Consider the following 25,324-nt stretch of genomic DNA (forward strand, 5'->3'; position numbering starts at 1 on the left):
ATCCATGTGCTTGAGTTAATTAACCATTCAGTTTGTTACAGAATAGTGTTGTGTAGCAATTGCTCACGTGTCCACTGTCATTATTGTACTAATCGGGTGGTAATTAATTTAATCTCACGCATCTATTAAGACTATGACTGCAATTAAGAGCTGCTCGCGATTACAAATGTATGAAAGAAAGTTGTAAGTGTTTTACGCTCTGGTCAAACTAGTGGTGGGCTTGTGGTTTTATTTCGAACTCTTGAAATAAGATTAGATATGTAGAAAATCAGTTAATGCCATCACAGGGCTGGATGGGACATGACCCCTTGTAAGTGCAGCACTCAGCTCTTTGGGCGTCCTCATTCAGGGCCCGTGTGGCTTTGCAGGAGAATGGTATTGTTCAGATGGATAAGATAAGATAATCCTTTATTGTCCACACATGGGGAAATTTCATTGATACAACGCAGCAGATACAGAGGAAAAGGACGGATCACAGAATATAGGAAGTTTAAAAAACACTCTCAATAGAAGAACTCTTATAAACAAAAACTCCTATAGACAAAACCTCCCATTTCCCTAAAAGGGTGGGTGAGGGTTTAGACCAGTGCATCCACCAGTGACTTGAGCTGTGTGAATGAATTAAGATTTAAAGTGGTTTCATTCTGAGAGCTTCCTGAAGGTAGCTAATGACGTCCCGCTAATCCTAACAGGAGCTCGGGCCCTCGTTCCCAGTCCTGTCCTGTGAGTGCTGCATGCGCTGATATGAACTGCTTCTACATGGTACACCGGAGCTCATATATATATATATATATATATATATATATATATATATATATATATATATATATATATATATATATATATATATATATATATATATATATATATATATATATATATATATATATATATATATATATATATATATATATATATATATATATATATATATATATATGCCCTGTTGCCTTTCTTTCCTGGTCTTATCGTTAAACCTACTCACATTCGCTCTTCTCTCTGTAATTCAGCACCCCCAGGATTACCCAGGGTGCTCGTGTCTCGCAGCCTTATCAGGTGCAGTCAGGGAGAGCTGTGCAATCGTCCTGTATGTATCCATCCTCGATTTACTCCCAACAGGATGACCCATAAAGGCAACGCTCTTTCTAAGGACTGCAGACTTGGTTTACGTTCGAACTCTGCTTTTTTTAGTGTTGGAAAAACATTGTGATTTTTTTTTTAAACAGCATTGTAAAATAGATTAAAATTGAGCTGGAAAAAGTCAAAATTTTATGGTAGAATTTGCTATTGAACTGTCAAATTTGTTGACCTGGTTTATGGTTCATATTTTTGTAACTACTGGGCCGATCCACATGAAACAAAAACTGATTAAAAACTGATAATTGACTGACACATAGTTCAATGTCAGCATAAGTGAACAAAAGTTAATTATGTTTTCACAATAGTCTCAGATAGTGATGCAATTCAACTCTAAATATGTGACTTTTTCAGTTGAAAGGATTTTAAACCATAAGTTTATAAGTTTTTCAAGGCAACAAATAATAACGAGTGTCAAAGTTTGGGGATTTCTAATTTGGATTTCTTTCAAAAACTGTAAATCTCCTGCACTATGAGTTACTTAGGCCCTGCCCACCATCTGAGATTATGACATCATTGAATTCTAATGTGAACGCAACCTATTTTCTGCCATATTTTGAACAGAAATCACAACTGAGTAGGGATAGGAAGAGAAACAATTTCCACAAGAGAAGATTGGCTCGGCGAGTACGAGACGAAACATAATTTGTTGTATTTCATGGGTTTTGCTTTCATCGCCGCGCTGCTTTTTGAAACTACAGCTTCACAAAAAAGCGTAACTGTTTTTGTCCAAGCCAAATGGAAACACATCAGAGATCATTTTCCTCATGTGTGCACAATCCTGTGGCAATTTTATCCCATGAGATGTTGCCCCGTTCCTACTGATTATTACACTACTGGGACTGACAGCATTGGAATCTAGATGGACTTTAGCAGTGCCATAATTTGCATTAAAAATTGTGCCTCGATCTATCACGCACAATCATACTGTCACCTTCCTGTCTCGCCCACTATGATGATGTCAAATGTATTATACCAACATTTTGCAGGGGTTATTTCTAACACTGGCAACCAAAATATCTACCTTTCAACCAGAGAATTACCAGTTTCATCTTTTGTAAATGCCTTCAGCCACAATTATTAGAAAGAGCATCTGGTGTTAAAACCTGACAAATCACCAAGCTACTATTTAATACCCCTGATGAAAAAGGGAAAACTGCACAAAAATAAAACGCAGTGCTGTTTTTGATCATATATTACTCATTGAGTTTTTGTTTGGTTGGTTGGTTAATATGACCCTGTGTAGAAAATAGCTAGCAGTTTTATTTACATCCTAATGGCATTGATTTAAGTTTGCATAGTCAAAATGAGATATAATAGACATTTTAATCCTTTTTGTTTTGTCTTATTAACTAAGATTAGTCTTAACACTCTCAATTACTGGCCGATACTTGCAGTGTATTTATTGATGGATTGGCGTAGATTTAATTGTTGGATACTAGTGCAATAGTTCCTTTAACTAGTTTGTACTTTTTGGGTGATGTAAGTACCAGAAGATTGGGAAAACTGTAATTGCTAGTGCTGGTTGTTTGCACTTGGTATTGTGAACGTGTCGATCACACTGTCAATTGTCCGATTCGTATGTCTTCGTGCCCATTGTTTGTCCAACATGAAGCTCCATAAAGCTAAACTAATCTAAATAAATCTGTGTATACTAGTAAATTGTCAATTATTACTATTATCTTTTCTAGTTTTCATAATATTGATTCTCCAAATTCTCTAAAACATGCTTATAATGATGTGAAATGTACTACAAAGAACATTTTTATTTCAATACTACTCGCACTCCTGCTTGTGAAAATAGCCACTGGAAACATCCTCATCTTATTTAGGGTCATATTGCCATTATAATATTTATCATGTAACCATAGCGGTGAGTCCTCCAGCTAAACACTGACAGATTGTATCAAGTTCTTCAAAACTGCACAGCCATGTTTGCAGGCGCGTTGACAGTGGGTGTCTGAGCCCTTGATCCCCGTCTGTGATAATCGATCCGCTCCGTTAGCACGCGGCGCTATCAAACGCTCAGGTCAGTGTTACTGAGGCGTGCCTGACAGCCACTCTCAACCAGCTTATTTAAGAATTCCCTCACTGTCACCTCGCTACGATCTCCACGGACAGTATAGTGTGATGACTCTGCTTCTATTTTAAAGCTTCTTAACAGAGCCCTTGAACCTGGGTAGAAATATTACAAAATCAACTAAAGGCACTCATTTTTCTTCTTCTGGTGAAGTATTTGAATTTGAGGCTGTTTTCTGCCTGTGATCTTGTCTCCTCCGTGCAGACAGGGCGTATCTCTCAGCCTTTTAGATGGATTTAGCTCCTGACGAGACTGTGCCTGTGCATCCCAATGACCTTGTCCATAAATAATGAGTGTGTGTATGTGTGTGCATGTGTGTGGGCGCATGCTGATCAGCTAGTTACGGCGCTGACCCCCATCATGTTCCCTAAACACGCCAGGAAAAGGCAATTTGTCCTTCACTGAGGTTATACTCACATTCTTACAAATGTCAAACAATGCGAGATCTGTTTCGCTGCAAAATTGTGCTATTTCGACAATAGGATTATGCCGGGGATTATTATTAGCTGACATGCCTGTGAACTCGTCTCTGTTTGTGTTTCCAGTTTTGGAGCTTATGCGGTAATGCACTCACACCCAAACGCGGCGTCTTCGGCAAAACAGGAGATCTGCAGACCATCCTGTGTCTGGCATGCGCAAAGGACGAGATAACGTACTCCGGTGCCTTGAACGGGGACATCTACGTGTGGAAAGGGATCAATCTGATGAGGACTGTGCAGGGGGCGCACGGGGTAAGTCATGTGATTGATTCCTCTGACTTTGCCCCATGAACCCAGAGTGGATGCTACTTGGAAGCCCGAAATGTAGCCGTGCCCTCCCGGCGCTCAGACGGGCTCCATTTGATTCCACTGTGCAGTAGAGAAGGATCAGCCTTTTGCTACACAGGATTAAATGATATCTATGAGATCAACAGCTGGGTGAAGGGCTGGCATGGGGGAGGGGATAATATGGACAGTGCATTCTCATGACTGCTTTTTGTCAAAGCAAATGCGAAACTACGGAAGCCCCGAGAGGCAAGCGCTCAATTGTGTGATTTCAAAATATTTGTCTTCCGGTTTGAGTTTCTGGTTGCGCTGTTTTTGGGTCTGCTATGGGGGGGAAAACGTACGTTGAGATGTATTTCTTTTTTCCCGCTAGCTGCTCAGGGCCTCTGTAAGAAACAAACCAAGAGAGGCACTTTTTTTCTTTTCTTGCAAGTTTTCATAGATAGTGTGTTGCACTGGGATGCAGCAGCAGCAGCAGCAGCAGCAGCACAGAATGCCCTCCCATGCGCTTGCTGCCTGCACCTGATCAGCATCCCTCTGCTGTAACATGTTCCTTCAAACAAAGTAATTAGGCCTGGTTATACTGTAGTTATACCCGTTACTCCTCTCCAAAAGTATGGCGTTGATAACTGCATTGGTGCGTGATGAAAGTAAGTACCCTAACTTACAATAATTTCATGCATCATTACAGGTTGTTCAAGTAAAGAGCTCTATGCAACCTTGTTTGGCCTGCAAATCAGCAAATGCACCCAGAACCAGCATTTGTGGGCTATTCTCCTCCACTACACCAACATAGACACATGAGGACTGTTCGGTCAACCACAATGATGCTATCACCTTTACGCAGCACACAGAGGTCAAAGAGCACATTTACCGAATGCACACTGATATAAGTCCATAACAGACATGACAGCGCTTGGAAACCAGGTGCGAATTAGATACTGAAATAGTAAAACTTAGTTAGTTGAGCAGCAGACGTTAAATCCACTGTTGCTTGGCTCACGTCTTTTTGCGCAGTGTCAAATCAGTGACTCGGAGGAGATGAGAGACACATACGGCTCAGATCTTCACATATATTCGCTTTGTTTGTTTAAAACACACATTTCTATGTTTATATTATACCAAACCGTGAACATAAAGTTTTTGAATATCTAGTTTAGTTACCGGATCAAGGAAAACAGTTCCCAGAATGCGGATCCTGTTCCGGAAACTGTTAAAAATGGAAAAATACGTTTTCAAAATATGCATGGTTTAAATGACATTGCAGTTGAATCAAGATTTTGAAAAGAAGAGTAATCCCAAGTGAAACTGTAAACACCCATCATCAGGAGGTCCCGCCCATTTACAGGCCTTTTTGAATGTTGTAATGTAATCAGAAACTTAGAAATGACGCAATACAACCTAATACACTGTTACTCCGAGCATTCCCCACAGCAGCTCTCTAAATGTGAACGCCGTGTAAGCTGAACGCCCGGCTGAGTAGCTGTACAAGTCATGTGTTCTGTAGCTGGAGCTGGTTATGTAGTTGCTGCTCATTTATAGCACAGATCTTTAGTGACAGTTTGTCATTTCCTCCAGTCAGGGATTTTCAGCATGAATGCCTGTGAAGAGGGCTTTGCCACCGGGGGCAGAGACGGATGTGTCCGGCTATGGGATCTCAACTTCAAACCAATTACTGTCATCGATCTCAGGGAAACCGACCAAGGGTATAAAGGTAAGCTACTTTTTCATTTTACACCAGCTGCGAAAAGCATGTAATTTTAGCTACAATGCACAGATGGGTTAGTTGTATTTCTCTACATTTTCTAAACACATTGCGGTATTTTATTTATTATGTTTAATCCAAAAGTATCTTGAAGTAAGTAGGATTTGTCATTCTCCTGGTTCTGCACTCATCTTTGCACCTTTTTATTATGCACATCCTTATTTGTATTATAAGATAAGATAAGATATTCCTTTATTGTCCACACATGGGGAAATTTCATTGTTGCAACGCAGGTAGATACAGAGGAAAAGGACAGATAACTTATAGGAAGTTTAAAACACACTCTTAATAGAAGAACTCTAACAAACAAAAACTCTTATAAACAAAAACTCCTATAGACAGAACCTCTCATTTCCTAATAAGGAAAGGAGAGGAAAAAATAAAGATAAAATAATAAAAACAGCGTAAGACAAGATAATACTAATAATAATGGTAAAATAAACACTTATACAACATTATACAGTATGCATTTGATTTAAATTACAAACTAACCTTATCAATTTGATCTTGAAAATGAGTGTTAAGAACATGAAAAGACAAATGTTCAGTCCATTATTATCTTATTGTCATTTCCTGTGTATGTTTTTAGGGCTGTCCGTGCGCAGCGTATGTTGGCGGGGGGATCACATTCTTGTCGGCACCCAGGACAGTGAGATTTTCGAGATAGTGGTCCACGATCGCAACAAGCCCTTCCTCATCATGCAGGGTCACTGTGAGGGCGAGCTGTGGGCGCTGGCTGTGCACCCCACCAAACCCTTAGCGATGACAGGAAGTGACGACCGCTCCGTCAGGTAACGCTGGAGTACAAGCAGTTATGTCATGTGGTGCGTTGGTTAGTCTGTGTATGTTGTAACTATGCGTTGTACTTGCTGCTCTTGGCTGTGTAAAAGAGGTTTTTAGTGGGATTTTCTTGGTTAAATAAAGGTTTGATAAAAAATGTAAAAATTAAATAAAAGTTTGTTAGCAACATAATATAAACAATATGACATTTTTAAGGATTTTCTATGATTGCAAAATAGTGCTTTTCTAATCTATAATATTCTCCATTATATTGTTGACAGGAAATGTAACTTAACTTTAAACTAAAAGAGTATTAAGTTTATTTAATTCTGTGCAGTGGTGGAAGAAGTACTACATTTTGTCACTTAAGTAAAAGTACAGCTACAGGAATAAAACTACTTCGGTAAAAGTGATGATGTACCCACAAGTATTTCAGACCAATTTTGAGAACTAGCGCCAAAAGTAGTGATTTGTATTTTCAAAAGTTCTGATTTCTGTTCAATTTAATAGATTCCTCAAACTGTTCTTATGTATATATCTTTGTTTGCTCAAAATCGGGATGTTAACTCGAGGAATAAACACGCTAAAACGAATCCCTCAGGCAATCTCAATCGATGAAGAAAAGCCGTACAATATTTCTACATTTGTACTGTGCTACTTTCCACCACTGATTCTGTGCAAATGTGTTGTCAAATCTAAAAGTAAGCCAGCTGTTGTGTGTGTGGTATTGGTCAAGACCCATTTTTACCTCTTTGTGTGAACAGAATATGGAGCCTGATTGACCACGCGCTAATCGCCCGCTGCAACATGGAGGAGCCCATCCGCTGTGCAGCTGTGAGCACTGACGGCATCCATTTGGCGCTGGGAATGAAAGATGGCTCCTTTACTGTCCTCCGAGTCAGGTGGGTGCACGCAGGCCAAATGAGAGCTTTTTCACGCCGCGTGGATAACAGACATTGACAAAGGGCTCAATTATTTCCTCAGTATCGACACGAATGCATCAAATTGAGGCCAAAGTTCTCTTTTTGTCCCGCAGAGATATGACAGAAGTGGTCCACGTCAAGGACAGGAAAGAGGCGATACATGAGCTCAAGTACTCCCCCGATGGGACGCACTTGGCGGTGGGCTCGAACGATAACTCTGTGGACATCTATGGCGTGGTGCAAAGATATAAGAAAGTGGGCGAGTGCATCGGCTCCAGCAGCTTTATAACGCACATGGACTGGTCAACGGACAGCAAGTACTTACAGACGAATGACGGGAGTGGGAGGAGGCTTTTCTACCGGATGCCAAGTAAAAAGCTGTTTTCAAAAAGGATTTAAATATGTTTGAGGACATCAATTCTGAGTAAAATGTGTGTCTTTTGTTGAGGTGGTAAGGAGGTGACCAACAGGGAGGAGTTGAAGCTGGTGCAGTGGGCTTCATGGACGTGTGTGCTGGGCCCTGAAGTCAATGGAATCTGGCCCAAGTATTCAGATATAAATGACATCAACTCTGTAGATGCCAACTTCAGCAATCAAGTCTTAGTAACAGCCGATGATTACGGACTGGTCAAACTTTTACGATATCCGTGTATCAAAAAAGGTGAATTTAACGTCTTTTTCCATGGCTGAAAAGTGTATGATGTTACTCATTTTTTGCCTTTCCTCAGGTGCAAAGTGTAAAAAATATTTAGGTCATTCAGCGCACATAACCAACGCGAGATGGTCACATGATTACCAATGGGTCATAACTATTGGGGGCGCGGATCATTCTGTGTTTCAATGGAAGTTTATCCCTGAACGAAAAACAAAAGAGGCTCTGCACATTGCGCCACAAGGTATTCTTTTAAACCATTTACATGATTCCCTAATCTTATATTCATTGTTTTGCAGTATTTACATAAAAATAACAAAATATCAGAGACCTTTGTGCCATATTCCTCTTACGTTTATATAATTGTGTACTATTTCTGCAAAAGACTGCAAAGGAATTACCATTACATTAATTAAACCAAGTCCAATAAAACGTTATGAAGCTTTTGAACCATAATTGCATTGTCATCCCGAAGTCATATTTGTCACTGGGGCCGAGTGCAGCTGTGCTTTCAGAAAAGAAAGCCGGCTAACTGCCGTTCCTTTTCATTTTCCTAATGGAGGTTGTGAGGAGTCGCCCTTGGGTGCCAGCTCCGCTCATTGCCTCTTCTTGGCACAGCCTTCTTTTGCTGGTTCAGCATTTTTATACATTTGTTTTTAGCAGTGTCACTCAAGGTACTGCTGGTGAATAAATAGGAGGTGTCAGCTGGTAATTAAACAGCTGCACGTATCCTCCTTTAACTGACAGTATTATTCTTCTGAGGTGTGCAGTGTTGATTGTGTGATATAAAAGTCAGGGAGGTGTGGTACAGATAATTTGTGATGTGCGCTTGCATTTGCAGAGACCCTGGCTGACTCCAATAGTGAGGAATCAGATTCAGACCAGTCTGATGTTCCTGAGATGGACTCAGAAATCGAACAGGAAACTCAGCTTACATACCGGAGACAGGTTTGTATAAAACAGTTAATAATAGATATAACAGCAATTAATAATCGTCCATGGGAAAAACGGCTAAATCATAAAGTTGAGGTCAATTATGAAACAAGTTTACTCCTGTGTCCCCTACACTCTGCCTTATAACCTGATCTGCTAATAAGAATGTCAGGAGGGAATAAACAGTAACACTTTGACATGACATGGATGACATATATATGACACATATATGACCTATGGAAGAGAGGCTATAAAATGTACTGTAATTGAAATACTAGCAGTCACTGCTAAACCATAATTGTCCAAAGCAAACTGTTTATTTAGCAAAAGAAGGATGTGATAAGTACACGTTTTCTCCCCACAGGTTTATAAAGAAGATCTACCTCAGCTCAAAGAGCAATCCAAAGAGAAGCAACGAGCACTGCCAATGAAAAAACGAGAGAGGGCACCAGGCAGTGGAGTGAAGCTACACTTTATACATGGGTAGGCTCACTTTATGCAGCCAGACAAAGGAAGCTATTAATAATAAGTACTAGTATGAGCAATAAAAGATTTGTTGAATTGCGCTCTACCTTTTGTGAGTGTTTGTTCTCGTGTTTGCAGTTACAGAGGCTACGACTGTCGGAGTAACCTCTTTTACACCCAGACCGGAGAGATAGTTTACCATGTGGCCGCTGTCGGAGTGGTGTACAACCGCCAGCAGAACACACAGCGTTTTTACATGGGCCACAATGACGATATCCTCTGCCTGGCCATCCACCCTCTGAAAGACTTTGTAGCCACAGGACAGGTAGCATTAGCAATATAGTTTAATTTTCCCCTTACACATGCTTAAACAAAATGCACTATATGTGCTCAGGTTGGCAGAGATTCCACAATCCACATATGGGACACAGAAACGTTGAAAGCTCTGTCGGTGCTAAGAGGGTTCCACCAGATTGGAGTGTGTGCCTTGGACTTTTCAGGTATTAACCAAAGGATAAGATGTTTTTGAACACATTTGCCTTTTATTTTACACCAAGAAAGCATGTATTTAAATGTGTATGATTGAGGAAACACACTTCAAATCCACAAATTCTCACATAAAACAAGCGCAAATACAAGACATTTCATTTACCTGAAGTTTACCTCTTCTTTCTAACTGACCCCGGATAGAGGAGAGTGAAAGTCTGTCAGCGATTCACCTTTGCCATGTACATCAAACACAACGGCCGGCTTTCATGGTTGTAAAACAGGGGCCACAACACGAGTGAAGCAACGCACAAGCTGAATAGATCCTTTTTGTGTTTTATCTCCACAGCGGATGGCAAGAGGCTGGCGTCAGTGGGGCTGGATGACAGTCACACTATTGTGCTGTGGGACTGGAGGAAGGGGGAAAAGCTCTCTGCCATGAGGTTGGTTTATGGATATGGAACTGTTTGCTGTTATTGGTCCCACAATATTGTTCCCGTGGAGGTTAAATTGAGGTTACTGGAGTAAAACCTTTTCTCATTATTTCACAAAGCCATCTGAGAAGAGGCAATAGAAGAAAATGAAAGTAAAGAAACACTATTCGTTACTGTCATATTCTTTTCCTAGTCTTGTATGGATGAGACGCAAAAAAATATAGTTCAGTTTACAAGTTCTAACGTAACCCTGAGCTCATGTAGGGCACGGTGGCTTAACTCACACAGCACGTTGTATATTTTATGCTATGGGATTGTGTTACCCAAACGGCACTATGAAGTGATGGTTGATTTTACAGTGAGGAGTATTTAATAATCAAGATAAATAGTTCTCAAAATATATTTTACTTGCTTTTTAGTTGAATGGAGGACAGTGAGGCAATAGTATACTCAAGGCTGTTTGCAGTGGGTTTATGGAGTGTGGAAGTGAGGAAGTAGGTTGGGGGCATCTTAAAATTTGAAATCTCACTTTAGCTACATGCAACTGTAGACATATTACACTAACACAATGAGGGAAAACAACAACATAGTTATTACTAGTCAGTAACTACGATAAATACATTTAATAAAGTGCAGTTGTTGAGGATCTGCACTTAACTTGAGTCGTATTTTATGACTTTGATCTTGCTACATTTGAAAGGTAAATATAATACTTTCTACTACGCAATGTTATTTTTGTGGAGGTTTTCTGGCTCTTTTGTCCCATTTGAAGCCTCATGATGCTCATTCCAGAGACGTGAGGTTTGCAGATGTGCTGTCACGGTCACAGGCTCATGATGGAGAAGGTTTACCACCAGAACATGGACGAGATGTGATTGATTAGTCCGTTTGTTGCTGAGATTTGGCTTTAAACTATTTTAGAGATCATTAGAAATCATCATTAAAATGTTGTCTGACAAGATTGCTAATTCTTGCTTTGGTTTTTGAGGTTGTAAATCTACCAAAAATAGGCTTGTTAAATTCCTGTTTCATTTGACCATATTCTGAGTTTTGTGGTCCTTCGTGTTATCATTTCCTGTGCACAAATATATATATTCAACAACAGTATTTTCTTTTGTTTTTAGAGGAAGCAAGGACAAGATATTTGTGGTGAAAATAAATCCCTACCTGCCTGACAAACTCATCACTGCTGGCGTGAAGCATATCAAATTTTGGCATAAAGCCGGTAAGACTCGAGTACACATTGTATATATTTCTTCTGCGGCTCTAACAAGCACATCCCGGGCCTGCTGGCTGTCTCTCTTTCAGGTGGCGGATTAATTGGGCGCAAGGGGAACATGGGGAAGACGGAGACGATGATGTGCGCGGTGTACGGCTGGTCGGAGGAGATGGTCTTTTCGGGAACGTGCGCCGGGGACATTTGCATTTGGAGAGACATGTTTCTGATGAAGACGGTCAAGGCTCACGATGGCCCTGTCTTCAGCATGCACGCTCTGGAAAAGGTACCGCATTATTGTTTGTGCAGCGTGCTATCCGGCCAATTTAATACATATATTATCCTGGTGAAAAGGCGAGGAGGTTATAATTGTGTAACTTTGCTCTGTAGGGATTTGTGACAGGTGGAAAAGATGGTATTGTCGCTTTATGGGATGACACTTTTGAGAGATGCCTAAAGACTTATGCCATTAAGAGGGCCGTCCTAGCTCCAGGGTCTAAAGGTAAAACGGTTGCACTGTTGACGCTCTTCTTAGTGTTAAGTGTGTATTAGTGCTCTCTATATTACACAAAAGACTGCAATTTTCAACACAAAATAATAACACTTTCTGCATGTTCCCATGTGGTCTTATACTAGTTCTAATAAAGCTCAAGATCATTATATAACCGTTTGTAATTTTTATACAATAGACTGACATTCTAAACACAAACAAATTGTTTCTATATTATGTATTGTGGTCTTTTTCTAGTTTGGATTAAGCTAACATCATTCTAAAACTGTTCACAAAAGGTCACATGTTGTCCAATTAATATGCTTTTATTAGTATTGATACTTCAAATGAGTATCTAGTTTTGATACTAGTTTAAGTATTGATTAGTATCTGATTTTTCATACTTTTCACAACCCTAGCATGTATTGTGTATTATTTGGGCCTGGTTTGTTGCTGGCTTAATGGTCTCTCATTAGGGTTGCTTTTGGAGGATAATCCATCCATTCGTGCCATATCCCTGGGCCATGGACACATCTTGGTGGGAACAAAGAATGGAGAGATTCTGGAGGTGGACAAGAGTGGCCCTATTACTCTCCTGGTTCAGGTAACTGATTCATAAATAAACCACAAAACATGTCAGAAATGTAATGATACACTTGGCATTTTCAGCCTACACTCACATACATGCAAAATCATCTTATAAGTAACGGCTTTGTATCGTTAGCTCAAATTATGCATACTGATTTCGCCAACAGATGTGATTATATGACCCCATGACTTTTTATTGTGTTGTCATGACTCAAACCGGGGGAGGCAATATAGTGATGAATTGCTGTGTCTAAATGAGATTGGCCATTTAGTTAAGTGGTTCTGCAGAGGCTACGTCCCCTCAAATTAGGCAGACTGTGCAAATACAACCGAATGGCCTTCGCACTAAGCGCATCAGACTCGTCGTAATGCATCAAATTGGATTAGACGCGGAAAAATGCTGTATTTTTTGAATCCGCCTCTGTTATTGTCTAAATTAGTTGTGATATGGTTCGTTTCTTCAGGGTCACATGGAGGGTGAAGTGTGGGGCCTGGCCACTCATCCCCATCTCCCGCTCTGTGCCACAGTCAGCGATGACAAAACCCTCCGCATATGGGACCTCTCCCCCAGCCACTGCATGCTGGCCGTACGCAAGCTCAGGAAAGGTGAGTCAACCCCACTAATAGATCTGTGGGGTTGAATAAACTAGCATGTTGCCTTCCACACAGGGGGCCGCTGCTGCTGCTTCTCCCCTGACGGGAAAGCTCTGGCTGTGGGTCTGAATGACGGCAGCTTCCTTATCGTGAACGCCGACACCTTGGAGGACCTGGTGTCCTTCCACCATCGCAAGGACATTATCACTGAAATCAGATTCTCACCAGGTACTGTTTACTCCTTTAACATTACAAATGAACCAAATTGAACCTGGGTTGGAACAGGTATAGAGTAGATACTGCCCTCCCACTGTGATTCAGCGTGGTTGAGCTGTAGGCCTGACCCACATTGATGGCTTGCTGTAATAAGGCCAGACTGAGGGAGCGTAAGAAATAAATGGCAAACAGTGGGGGAGGACCAAGTGAGAGCAAGAAACTAAACTCTTCCGGCTGCACACTTAACCTCAATCCACTGTGCACGGGATCTCGTTTCTCAACCCAACACTTCTCATTCCTCGAGAATCTCAAGTGATTGTATATTAATATGCGAGCTTGCAGAATTAGATCTTAGCTATTCATGTTTCTCCAATCCTCATCCTCATCTTTGTTTGTTGATACAGGCACGGGGAAGTATCTCGCTGTAGCATCTGCAGACACGTTTGTGGATATTTACAATGTGATGAGCAGCAAACGGGTTGGAGTCTGTAAAGGATGTCATAATTACATCACTCATCTTGACTGGGATAAGAGAGGTAAACATGAGTATTCCATTTCACAAACTAAAATAATGTAACCCTGATTTGTTTTTTCAAATATAACCCTGGGCTCTTGCATTGACAGGAAAACTACTTCAAGTCAATACAAGTGCTAAAGAGCAGTTCTTTTTTGAAGCACCTCGTGGCAAGAGACAGACCATCCCAAATACTGAAGTGAGTGTGGTGGTGGCACAGCAGCACTTTTGCTATTGTGACTTGGCCCATATTTTCTCCTGAGAGTCAGAGAAGGCTCAAGGAAAGGCAATAAAGCATTAGCACGACCCACTTTTCTACATTATAGCTCTAATTTTGTCATTGGAAGCAGGATTACATTCCAACACCATGTTTTTGGAGCGGGCTGTGTTAAGTTTTAGCTGTTAAACACACTTATATGTTAGCTCCTCTATGTTTTTATGAATCACCACAGTTGTATCTTCACTTTCCTTAAATACTTATTCTGTTTCATTCAGGTGGAGAAGGTTGACTGGAGCACATGGACCTGTGTCCTGGGACCATCTGTTGAGGGCATCTGGCCTGTGATCAGTGAGGTCACTGAGGTGACCTCTGCCTGCCTTAGTAATGATCGAAAGGTGCTAGCAACTGGAGATGACTTAGGATATGTCAAGCTCTTCAGATATTCCATTAAGGCAAGACATTACACAATACCTACAATAACTATTACATGCAAATGAGATGTAAATTATATGCAAAGGTCAAAAGTATTAAATTAATGTTATTCCTTATCCATAGGGCAAGTATGCAAAGTTCAAGCGCTATGTGGCCCACAGTACACATGTTACCAATGTGCGGTGGAGCCATGACGACAGCCTCCTGGTGACAGTGGGCGGGTCCGACACGTGCCTCATGATCTGGGCCCATGAGCCTGAGGGCCATCGGGAGATTCGACAGTGCGACAGCGAGGAGTCCGACATAGATAGTGAGGACGATGGAGGTGAGTGCGAGTGTCGATGATCATGTGGCTTTTAGAAAGAAATGTATATTACATCATCGTGCTGAATTTTGTCATTTATCAGGCTATGACAGCGATGTGACAAGGGAAAATGAGATCGCCTATACCATAAAGGCCTTATCTGCTAATATGCGACCAATGACTGGTGTCAAACCGCATCTGCAGCTCAAAGAGCCCACTGTTGATGAAAGGTACTCCACATAAGAGATTCAAATGTATAGGAGGATAACTTCTTCATTCACTGCCTTTGAGAAGAAGATATTCTTGCATTCAAATAAAACCTAAACTCATTTGGCTTTTCTCACTAAGAGAAGTTATTTTCCTGTGTTTAAGTCTTGGTTCTGCTCTCCTAAGTAACTCAGCCTTTTCTGCTCTCCTTATTTTCTATAATGGCTGTCCATCTGTCATTATCCTGCTCCGTTCTTTCATTCTACTTGAAGACAAGGTGTGGTCAGGTGAGTTCTTAACTTAAAGTTAGTTTATCTAAAACATGCCCAGAATCGAACAGGACGTAATTATAATAAGTAAATCATTTATTTAAAATTATAAACTATAACTATTTTTATAAAGCCGCCGGCACACTAAAATGAACCCACATTTGTTGTTTGTTAATAATGCAAGTCATCCAATCTTCTGTGCAGTTGTCATAGAAATGGACTTTGGTTGTCATGGTTACTGCTGCTGACTATTGGATTTTATATGTCCTCAGTGTCTGAGGTTGAGTGCATGATCCAACCGCCATCCATGAACCTTAAGTAAGAAAATTTTGTCTAACATTTGTTTTTGTTTGTTTCTGCTGACTTAAAGGGGATCAAGGTGAGCAGTGTTTTCATTTTCTCCTCACCCCACATTGTTGCTACAGTGTCAATCTACTGTAGTTGTAAAAGAGACTTTAAAGATGAATAAATAGTTAAACATGGTCTGATTTATATCTAATTTGTATGTTATTTTATACATTTTCATCTATGTACAGTATATATTACTGTACTCTGCAGTTTGCATGTCTTTATGGAGATGTATTAGCTCTGCCTGGAATGTTCCATAAATATTAAACGTGTCTAACTTGCATTTATTCATTCAAGTCCCTTAAAAATGCATTGTTACTGTGAATGGGGTTGCATCTCCACAGATCTGACTTGTAACTTAGTTTGGGGGTGTCACGTGGTTGTTTCCATGCAGATGGATACATTTAATGCCATATTGTTGAACATTCTCGGCCAAGCAATAAAATCTCCATCGACACAAGAATATAGTTTAACATGAAATGCAATTGATGGCTATAGAAGTGACCAGAATGTCACTGGTATGGTTGGCATCTGTCTGTTTCTCAGCCCAAATGTCCGTTTCAGGCCTCCTGTGAGCCGAGCGCTTCCTCAGCCAGAGAAGCTTCAGACAAACAATGTGGGCAAAAAGAAAAGGCCTATTGAGGTATGCAGCACACCAAGTTTTGTTTTAAGAGAGGGGGAGTGTTGTTTTTAGCTTTTGCTTTGTCCTTTTATGCCTGTTGATGTACACTTTACCCCCCTTTTCACACTTTAACCAGGACTTGGTGTTGGAGCTGGTTTTTGGTTACCGTGGTAACGATTGCCGGAATAATGTGCACTACCTAAACGATGGGGCAGATATCATCTACCACACAGCATCTGTTGGCATTGTCCTCAATCTGACTACATGTGAGCAGCAATCTGACATACACTCATACTTTTATTTCTACATGAGCAATCTACATGTTTATCTCACTTCTGTGTTTTTGCAGCTTGCCAAAGTTTTTATGTTGAACACAGTGATGACATTTTGTGCCTGACAATCAATCAACATCCTAAATTCCCCAACGTGGTGGCAACAGGCCAAGTAGGTATGTTTGTGAGAGGTTGACCTCCTGTGTCACCAACTTCTTTTTTTATGTTGCACATATGCACTCTGCCCCTTCTCAAATGAATGGCAGCTCATTTGGCACCAACCTTACTGATTTACATTCACTGTGTTTGAATGTGTAGAAATATTATTCCTTTATCAAAGATTAAATCCAATAATAATTTTACTTTTTCCAGGTGATACTGGGGACATGTCAGGTAAGACACATCACATTTTTAATTTAAGAAATAACACCACACAGACATGTAAATTGAACTTTTAGTTTTAGTTTTAATAAGTTGCTGCCATCTAGTGGTCAGCAGTTTGTAATCTACCCTACTATAGTTGTGATAAATGCTTTATCTTTGAGTATCTTAAAGTGAATTGACACTAACCCAGTGCAATAACTTCCCCAGCCACATCTCCCTCCATCCATGTATGGGATGCCATGAACAAGCAGACGCTGTCAGTGCTGCGCTGTTACCACTCAGGCGGGGTTTGCTCGGTCAGTTTTAGTGCCACAGGAAAGCTCTTGTTGTCTGTGGGCCTGGATCCTGAGCACACTGTGACCATCTGGAAGTGGCAGGAAGGTACAACTACACCTAACACTCACAAACGCTTGTAATGCTGTTTACAAAATGCTAATGGAAATCTTGGTCTTTCAGGTGCCAAAGTTGCCAGCCACATTGGTCATACCCATAGGATTTTTGTGGCTGAGTTTCGCCCAGACTCGGACACACATTTTGTGTCCGTGGGCATCAAGCATGTGCGCTTCTGGACATTGGCGGGTCGAGCTTTGCTTAGTAAAAAGGGTATTCTGAGTTCAATAGAGGATGCACGGATGCAAACAATGCTTTCTGTGGCATTTGGAGCTGTAAGTGACTTCTTTTTTTCTGTGATCAGTACCATTTAAGATGTGTTTTAATAGCACCATCAATTGTCAGCTTCAATATGCTCTGTATTGTTTGCATTGATTGCTCTGCTGTCTTAGGCCACAAGATTAGTACCAATTTCCTTTCTTTTCAGAACAACTTGACATTTACAGGTACCATAAGTGGAGATGTATGTGTGTGGAAGGAACACATTTTAGTCAGGATAGTGGCCAAAGCTCATACAGGCCCAGTGTTCACCATGTACACGACCCTTAGAGACGGCCTCATCGTCACCGGGGGCAAAGAAAGACCGTAAGTGATTCACAGTACCGTTTTAATTGGCTGACTTACTGTATGACCAAGCAACGTAGTGATAGTGTAACCTCATTGCTTTATCTGTAAGTAAGAATTTGAAATGAACTTTTGCCTGTGCAGATCAAAAGAGGGAGGTGCACTGAAGCTGTGGGACCAGGAGCTGAAACGCTGCCGAGCCTTTCGTTTGGAGACGGGACAAATCATAGACTGTGTTCGATCTGTGTGCAGAGGAAAGGTACACACACTCGAGGAGCATCATAATAATCAAGTTTTATATTATTATTACTTACTATTAATTTGACACGTCTAAATAGGGTAAAATCCTTGTGGGGACAAGAAATGCAGAGATAATTGAAGTTGGTGAGAAGAATGCTGCTTGTAACATCTTGGTGAATGGTCACATGGATGGGCCTATTTGGGGACTTGGAACACATCCCTCTCGAGATGTGTTTCTGTCTGCTGCAGAAGATGGGACTGTTCGTCTGTGGGACATCCCGGAGAAGGTCGGGATGCTCTGAGCAGTAAAATTATTTGTTCCTATATTGTCGAAGCTGAAATCATTCTCATAACTCTGTATGTTCTTATGGGTAAACAGAAAATGCTGAATAAGGTGAACCTTGGCCATCCTGCACAGACCATCAGCTATAGTCCTGAAGGAGACATGGTGGCAATTGGGATGAAGAATGGAGAGTTCATAATCTTGCTTGTAGCTTCACTTAAAATATGGGGCAAGAAAAGGGATAGACGTTCCCCAATCCAGGATATCAGGTGAGGAGTTTCAGTAAGACGTAGTACCGGCTTACTGAGTAAAAAGTAATGTCAGGCAACAAAAATAATAATATTAATCTGTTTGCTTTTTCAATAGGTTCAGCCCTAATTCCCGTTACTTGGCTGTTGGTTCTAATGAGAGTGCAGTAGATTTCTATGACCTGTCTCTGGGTCCACAACTAAACCGCATAAACTGCTGCCGGGACATCCCCAGTTTTGTCATGCAGATGGACTTCTCTGCTGATAGCTTATACATTCAGGTATATAATTGTCCACACATAAGAGTTTTCATTTGTTATGAGATTTTTCAGATGTACTGTAATACAAAGTCGTTCTAAATTGTGGTTTCTTGTGACCCAAAGATATCCACTGGTGCTTACAAACGACTGGTGTATGAAGTGCCGTCTGGAAAACAGATCACAGACCAGACACAAATTGACAGAATTACCTGGGCTACCTGGACAAGGTATTTAAATTCCTACAATGGAACAACGTTTCTTACAAAAACACTCTGAAGCTTTTGCATTTTGTGAATAAACGCTTCCTCTTTTGCTGTATGTAGCGTCCTTGGGGATGAGGTCATAGGGATCTGGTCCAGAAACACTGACAAAGCAGATGTAACATGTGCCTGTGTGTCACACTCAGGCCTTAACATTGTGACAGGTGATGACTTTGGAATGGTTAAGCTGTTTGACTTTCCATGCCCAGAGAAGTTTGTAAGTATTATTGTTTTATGCATTAAATGGTACATCAATTAACAGTCCGGTGTTTATATCATTGTTCAGTCTTGAGAACGAGGATTAAGCTGGATTCTTAGTTAGACTTAGACTGATTGTTCTTGCATTGAAGACTGGTTCATCATATTTACATTGTAAACATGGAACAGTGCATGATGTTGCATGATTATAGGCTGTTTTGATAACTGAGTCTCATTTTATACATTTTTGTCATAGGCCAAACACAAACGTTTCTTGGGGCATTCTGCTCACTTGACAAACGTACGTTTCACAAACGGAGATCATTTTGTCGTCAGTGCGGGAGGAGATGATAGAAGGTATCAGTAACTCACACTGATTATTACATTATAACATCTAATATAAACATTGTATACTTAATCTAACCACACAACCAACATTTGCTGTTTATAGTCTCTTTGTGTGGAGATGTGTCCATACTCCTCATTGATGCCACACAGAGGAACATTCTGCCTCAGAGTCCACAAGACATCTGTTCACAAGGCTGTCATAATCAGCGAAGAGATCTGTATGTGTGAGCGTAAAAGGAAAGGCCTGGCTGCTGACTAATCAAGAAAATGGCATAAGGACTTACTGCCTCATAATTCGGTGCATGCATTTGTGCAAGGTCTCTTTTGTCTAGTTTTTCATCAGCTCATTTAATAATCTAACACTTTCACAAAATAAACATCCCTAATGCATAACTGTATGTGAACCATTTCAGAGTTCATATTTAGATTTCCATAAGGTAGTTGTGGTTTATATTCCTATTTAGTTCATACTGTCATTTTTACCGTGTAGCAATCACAACTAGCCTTAAATAGTATGAGGGTTGACATCTTTTTGTACCAATTTTATTACATATGTTTGTGTTTATGTTCATTTTAAATCCTGTGGCCTTCCTCCCGAATGTAACATCCACTGTTATGTTCTGGATGTCAGCATGCCAAAGCATACTATGCACTGTACACTGGACCTGGTCACTGTGTTAGCCCTAGTGGTTTATTTTTCGGTTTGTGTATGTGGTTGTGCTATTGACTGGTTGACCTCAAGCCTTCCTCTGCAGTGTTCCCGTGTTAACCGTGTACATGTGGTTGCAGACGTAGGTGATACTGTAAATGAGTGTGCATGGCTTACTAAAAGACAATCTGTCCTAACCGTGATCCTCATTAAAAAACAAAGAACAGGTGCACAACTGGTGCAGTCCTGTCACTTTCAGTGTGCTGCTATGTTATAATGTTGCAATTTTATGATAAAATGTGTAATTATTTCCAAAACTAATTAAATGTTTTGTGTAATAAATTATATATAATATACATAAATGGAATGTTTTATCAGAAAATATAACAAGTGCGAAACATGTTATTTATTGTGAATACTAAAATGTTGCTGCATATTTTGATTTACATTACACCGCTGTAAATATCATTTGTACATATTCTTTTTGGATATTTTTGTGAGCCATTTCTTATATTCCATTTTATTAAAAAACGTAATGATAAACATTTGGTGTGGAGGTGATTATTGCAGTATAATTGAAAGCATTGTTTTTAAAAGTAATTTAATACAATTTATCATGCATTTACACAACTCTTCATACAATATGGTTTGTTCAATTAAAATGTAATAAATAAACACACAATATAAGAACAGGTAGCGCATAAATAGCAAAACAATAAGCTCTTTAATCTTATTTACAGAAGGGCTTGAACTCACAACTTTTAGACTGTGAAAAACTAAAAAATACAAAGTGTTGATGTATAGCTAAATAACAGAGTAGATTTGACAACTGGCTGAACTAAGTAACTTATTATTCAGTCAATTTTAACAGAAAACGAGCTTCCACACGAACAGCCATGATCAGCCTGAGGATTCTTTAGCACAAGGAAAGTGGAGCGGATCAACTCTTGACTGAAGTCCAATGTGGCTCCTTTGACAAAGTCAAGACTTTCATTGTCCACAATTACACCAACACCTCCCTGTTCAAATACTCTGCACAAATTAAATGTTAAGTTGTTTGTTAATACAAAAAGGACCAAATCAAATCAGAAAATATGACCTCTGTACCTGTCATCCTCATTCCTATTACTGTCAACAGAAAACTTGTACTGGAAGCCAGAGCATCCACCTCCCTCCACGTGTATTCTGAGATATTCACCCTTCTCCGTGATCTCTCCCAGTCTCTGAAAAACAACAACAGCCAAATCAGTGAATGAAAATATCATTGCAGAATAGTCTGTAGTTTCGTGTTCAAACCTTCATGCAGGACTCTGTCAGAGTTAGTTCCTCCTTGTTGGGACCCAACACATCTGGCCTTCCCTGGGTTGATGCGCTGTTGAAACGTTGATGTCCCAACATGTGACGCAACTGTTGGTGATGTATGTTTAGAAGAGATGATGCCCTGCAGGAATACACAATAACAGCAGTGGAAATGCGCATGTAAACCAAGGAAAACAACACACGCAATAGCAGATGCTAGCAATGTTAGCCGCTAAAACAAGCAAACTAATGCTAAACAAAGCCAACACATTTGCTCCTTTTACAAAACTGTTGATCACATTCAATTCTAAGATAAACGAGTATCAATTATCCTTACCTAAAAAGGCTTAATACTTTTGACTTTGCCACAGCTGACATAACTCCTCGCACAGATGACATCTCAGACAAACCCTAACTTCGCCTTCAGCAGCGAATGCGCAGAGAGAACCATGCTCATTGGTTGTCTATCAAACATAAACGCCCACTCGGTGCAAACTGTTTTCTCATTGGTTGATCTGCTGTCTATTATGTATATATGACGCAATATTAAAACGATCGACGTCATTTGTTTATTAAATCAAAAATAATTCTATCAATATGAATTATATCTGTTTTATATGGTTTGCAAATCGTGAGTTGTAATCGGGTTGTGATTGGCCCATTTGTATCGATACCAAAATATATGACAGAGGCTTCCGGGAGGCGGGCCCAAACAGAGGTCTCGTGACACAAGCGCCATACGGAACTGAGAGGCACTGGGCGCGTGCTTGTTGTTCCTGGACTCGAAACCGAAGTGAATACCACTGATTCAGGTTAGTACTGTTTGTTCCGTTTTTATGCCAAACACACACATATATATGTTGTTTTTCCCTCTTGTATATACTTCAATTACCTCTTACAAACGTGAGGAAACATTGTTTTCATGACTTTTGGGTGTTCTAAACAAAGTCACATGATTTGACTTGACCCCGCCATTTGTGTAGAGACCCCTTGTTGATATGCTCTATTGTTTTGTTTGTTTTGGTGTGACATATAAAGAAGACAACATGGATTCTTGGAAGAGTTTATTCATTATTCTTTCTGTGATTGGGTTCACCTGCGCCGAGGTGGTGAAGTTCCTCGATTGTGGTAAGCATACCTGGCATAACTAAGCTCTATACGTATCTGCATGTATAGTGCAAAGTTTAAACTGGAGTCACTCACAAGTAATACCGCTTTAATGTGAGTTTTAACAAATCTGAAATGATGAGTCAAATTAAAATCACTGTCAGAGTTTGTGAATGATTTTACTTCATGCCTTGCTTTTAGGTTCTTCTGTTGGGAAAGTTTCTGTAGTGGGAATAACACCCTGCCCAACTCAGCCATGCAAACTGAAAAAAGGAGAAAACTACAGTGTAAATGTAACATTTGTTAGTGGTAAGTGACATTAATCTTTTATGTTGTTTAGCTTAGCTTGGGTGAAGTACTTTTAATGCGACCTTTTATTGGATTTTGTAGAAGTGCAGACCCAGGCGAGCACAGCAGTGGTGCACGGCATTATTGCCGGAATACCTATCCCTTTCCCAATTCCAGTCAGTGATGGCTGCCACTCCGGCATCAGTTGTCCCATTCAAGTCAATCAAGTCTATCACTATGTGGCCACGTTGCCTGTGAAGACGGAATATCCCTCTGTAAGTACGAAGGAGTAAGCTAAATTATTATATTTTAGTTCTTGTTTTTCACATGATGGACAGTTTTCTGTACTAACTTCCTTGTTCTCCTTTTTTCTACCCTTTTTAGCTCAAGGTGACGGTTGAGTGGGAACTGAGAGACGATAGTAGCAAAGATTTGTTCTGCATCAAGTTCCCTATTGAAATTGTTAGCTGAGATATTTCCAAACTACTGTAAATGGTACTGATCAGAGTAGACATTTGTTTTCTTCTAAACATTGCCATTTTATAAATTGCATATTTTAAAATGTTTACTTGTTACTGATTTAGTTTTAAAAAAGAAAATCACACACAATCCATTTTGATTGAACTCATGCTCTAATAACATTTAAATTACGTCACATTCCACACACTGTATAGTGGTATGGTACTTAATATATTTTTGTTTCCTTGTTATTTTCTTACTGTCATTGTACTAAATTGTCTAAAACTATTAATGAGGAATAAAGGGATTTAAATTGTACCAAATCTTTGCCTCTTTGTTTCTAGGCATTGCGAAATTTAAGTTGCAGTTTAACACTAACTGTAAAACACAGCAACATCAGCAAACTGTTTCATGCTTTATTGGACTATAAAACAAAGGTGTCTAAAAGAGGATTGTGCTTCCAAATGCCATGTAATGGAAAATCTGAAATAAAAGTAAAGTTGATGCTGAATTCATATGGTTAACAATGCAATGATTTGGCCGCTAGATACTGATGTTATAACCGTACATATTTTTTATTTTACTATGGCTATGTTTCCATGCACAGCAAAACATTATTCCAAAAGGTTACATCTGGTGTCAATAATCTGAATTAGTTCTACTGTTTCATAAAATTTGAATAAAGCCAGGCTTTCTTTTGACTGAGCATAAACGGAAATCTTCATCAGGCTTTTCTCAGCCATGGATCAGTCTTGACCCCTTCCACTCGCGCTGCCATATTACATCACACATGAAACGAATTGCCTATGAATGGGCAAGTAGAGATTGAAGAGTTCTTTTCAAAATCCATTGAACTTTGTCTTCCAAAAAAACAGTAACTCTAAAAATCCATTGATTAATTGACACGTCACAAGGTATTTTGTTCTAGGGCATGTAAGCACACAATAAAAATGAGATCTAACGTGATAATTCTGGTTATTCTGACCATGTAAATGCACTCAATCCCAGCTTGGTCCTTTTTATTGTCCATTTTGTTGTTTCAACCTTTCTAGCCGCTGAAGCAGAGCATTTCCAAAAGCGTCTCTGTAACCTGGACTCAATGAGTCCAAAAGAGAGTAAACAGTCTCATGATAGTGTGTGCTCATGTCCTCATTGACCTGGTCAAAGGCATAGCCCACCACCTGTGGAATATAAAAGACATAACTGAAATTCTTATTCCTTGTTATGATAGTAATATAGATTCTAAAAAACATACCCGTAGTCCTGCTTCAGTCAGCTCCAGGCAGTACTGGTTTCTCTCCCTTGTCTCAACATTAATGTAGGCCACGTCTAATGCACTGTTGAGACTGTGTGATACATGCATTTCTGCTACAGCAAATAAGACATCATTGACAATGGCTTCTGCTTCAAATCTCATGTCCTTGACTCCTCCAAGATCAAAACAATCTTCTTCACATGAAGAAACTAGAGTGTCCTCTGGTTGGCAGTCCACATCCATCTCTTGACCTGAAATGGTAGCGAAAAACTGTTAAAAACGGACCCAACGACTAGTTTACAAATAGGTAATCCAACTACAAATGTCTATGTAACAAAAATCTATTATGCAAATGGTTTCTACCTCCATTAACTGTGTTCC

General features: G+C 40.0%; 4 protein-coding genes across 4 annotated transcripts in view; 2 read left to right on the forward strand and 2 right to left on the reverse strand.

Moving 5' to 3' along the window:
• The window catches only part of eml5 (EMAP like 5), a 41,967-nt gene extending 21,875 nt beyond the window's left edge, over positions 1-20,092 (forward strand). The window contains exons 5-43 of the mRNA XM_072458319.1: positions 3,763-3,948; positions 5,560-5,695; positions 6,336-6,537; positions 7,291-7,428; positions 7,563-7,819; positions 7,898-8,110; positions 8,178-8,345; positions 8,943-9,049; positions 9,399-9,517; positions 9,638-9,824; positions 9,894-9,999; positions 10,335-10,428; positions 11,544-11,644; positions 11,728-11,921; positions 12,026-12,137; positions 12,602-12,729; positions 13,178-13,319; positions 13,383-13,535; positions 13,928-14,059; positions 14,148-14,236; positions 14,533-14,709; positions 14,813-15,014; positions 15,097-15,223; positions 15,473-15,487; positions 15,840-15,848; positions 16,382-16,460; positions 16,576-16,705; positions 16,789-16,891; positions 17,286-17,476; positions 17,552-17,760; positions 17,913-18,070; positions 18,194-18,308; positions 18,388-18,576; positions 18,669-18,841; positions 18,939-19,101; positions 19,204-19,307; positions 19,404-19,557; positions 19,795-19,895; positions 19,990-20,092. Of these exons, the coding sequence (XP_072314420.1) occupies positions 3,763-3,948; positions 5,560-5,695; positions 6,336-6,537; positions 7,291-7,428; positions 7,563-7,819; positions 7,898-8,110; positions 8,178-8,345; positions 8,943-9,049; positions 9,399-9,517; positions 9,638-9,824; positions 9,894-9,999; positions 10,335-10,428; positions 11,544-11,644; positions 11,728-11,921; positions 12,026-12,137; positions 12,602-12,729; positions 13,178-13,319; positions 13,383-13,535; positions 13,928-14,059; positions 14,148-14,236; positions 14,533-14,709; positions 14,813-15,014; positions 15,097-15,223; positions 15,473-15,487; positions 15,840-15,848; positions 16,382-16,460; positions 16,576-16,705; positions 16,789-16,891; positions 17,286-17,476; positions 17,552-17,760; positions 17,913-18,070; positions 18,194-18,308; positions 18,388-18,576; positions 18,669-18,841; positions 18,939-19,101; positions 19,204-19,307; positions 19,404-19,557; positions 19,795-19,895; positions 19,990-20,026 (5,400 nt within the window). The 3' untranslated portion in view covers positions 20,027-20,092. The remainder of the gene's footprint in view (positions 1-3,762; positions 3,949-5,559; positions 5,696-6,335; positions 6,538-7,290; positions 7,429-7,562; positions 7,820-7,897; positions 8,111-8,177; positions 8,346-8,942; positions 9,050-9,398; positions 9,518-9,637; positions 9,825-9,893; positions 10,000-10,334; positions 10,429-11,543; positions 11,645-11,727; positions 11,922-12,025; positions 12,138-12,601; positions 12,730-13,177; positions 13,320-13,382; positions 13,536-13,927; positions 14,060-14,147; positions 14,237-14,532; positions 14,710-14,812; positions 15,015-15,096; positions 15,224-15,472; positions 15,488-15,839; positions 15,849-16,381; positions 16,461-16,575; positions 16,706-16,788; positions 16,892-17,285; positions 17,477-17,551; positions 17,761-17,912; positions 18,071-18,193; positions 18,309-18,387; positions 18,577-18,668; positions 18,842-18,938; positions 19,102-19,203; positions 19,308-19,403; positions 19,558-19,794; positions 19,896-19,989) is intronic.
• Positions 20,093-20,926: 834 nt separating this feature from the next.
• isca2 (iron-sulfur cluster assembly 2) lies at positions 20,927-22,275 on the reverse strand. Its single transcript, XM_072458322.1, has 4 exons — positions 22,172-22,275; positions 21,832-21,976; positions 21,643-21,758; positions 20,927-21,567 (listed from the first exon to the last, which is right to left on the reverse strand). Exons 1-4 carry the CDS (start codon positions 22,231-22,233, stop codon positions 21,390-21,392), a joined length of 501 nt encoding a protein of 166 aa, XP_072314423.1. The 5' UTR covers positions 22,234-22,275; the 3' UTR covers positions 20,927-21,389.
• Positions 22,276-22,817: 542 nt separating this feature from the next.
• LOC140370459 (NPC intracellular cholesterol transporter 2-like) lies at positions 22,818-24,011 on the forward strand. The gene is made up of 4 exons (XM_072457623.1): positions 22,818-22,962; positions 23,143-23,250; positions 23,332-23,504; positions 23,614-24,011. The coding sequence occupies exons 1-4, from the start codon at positions 22,833-22,835 to the stop codon at positions 23,698-23,700; spliced, it is 498 nt and encodes a 165-aa protein (XP_072313724.1). The 5' UTR covers positions 22,818-22,832; the 3' UTR covers positions 23,701-24,011.
• Positions 24,012-24,685: 674 nt separating this feature from the next.
• On the reverse strand, positions 24,686-25,186 carry gskip (gsk3b interacting protein). Its single transcript, XM_072457621.1, has 2 exons — positions 24,944-25,186; positions 24,686-24,869 (listed from the first exon to the last, which is right to left on the reverse strand). The coding sequence occupies exons 1-2, from the start codon at positions 25,184-25,186 to the stop codon at positions 24,708-24,710; spliced, it is 405 nt and encodes a 134-aa protein (XP_072313722.1). The 3' UTR covers positions 24,686-24,707.
• Between the last annotated feature and the right edge of the window lie 138 nt (positions 25,187-25,324).

Source organism: Eucyclogobius newberryi, unplaced genomic scaffold, assembly GCF_026437365.1.
Source record: "Eucyclogobius newberryi isolate DKJ021-1_F unplaced genomic scaffold, fEucNew1.0.hap1 SCAF_21, whole genome shotgun sequence".
NCBI classification, from domain to species: domain Eukaryota; kingdom Metazoa; phylum Chordata; class Actinopteri; order Gobiiformes; family Gobiidae; genus Eucyclogobius; species Eucyclogobius newberryi.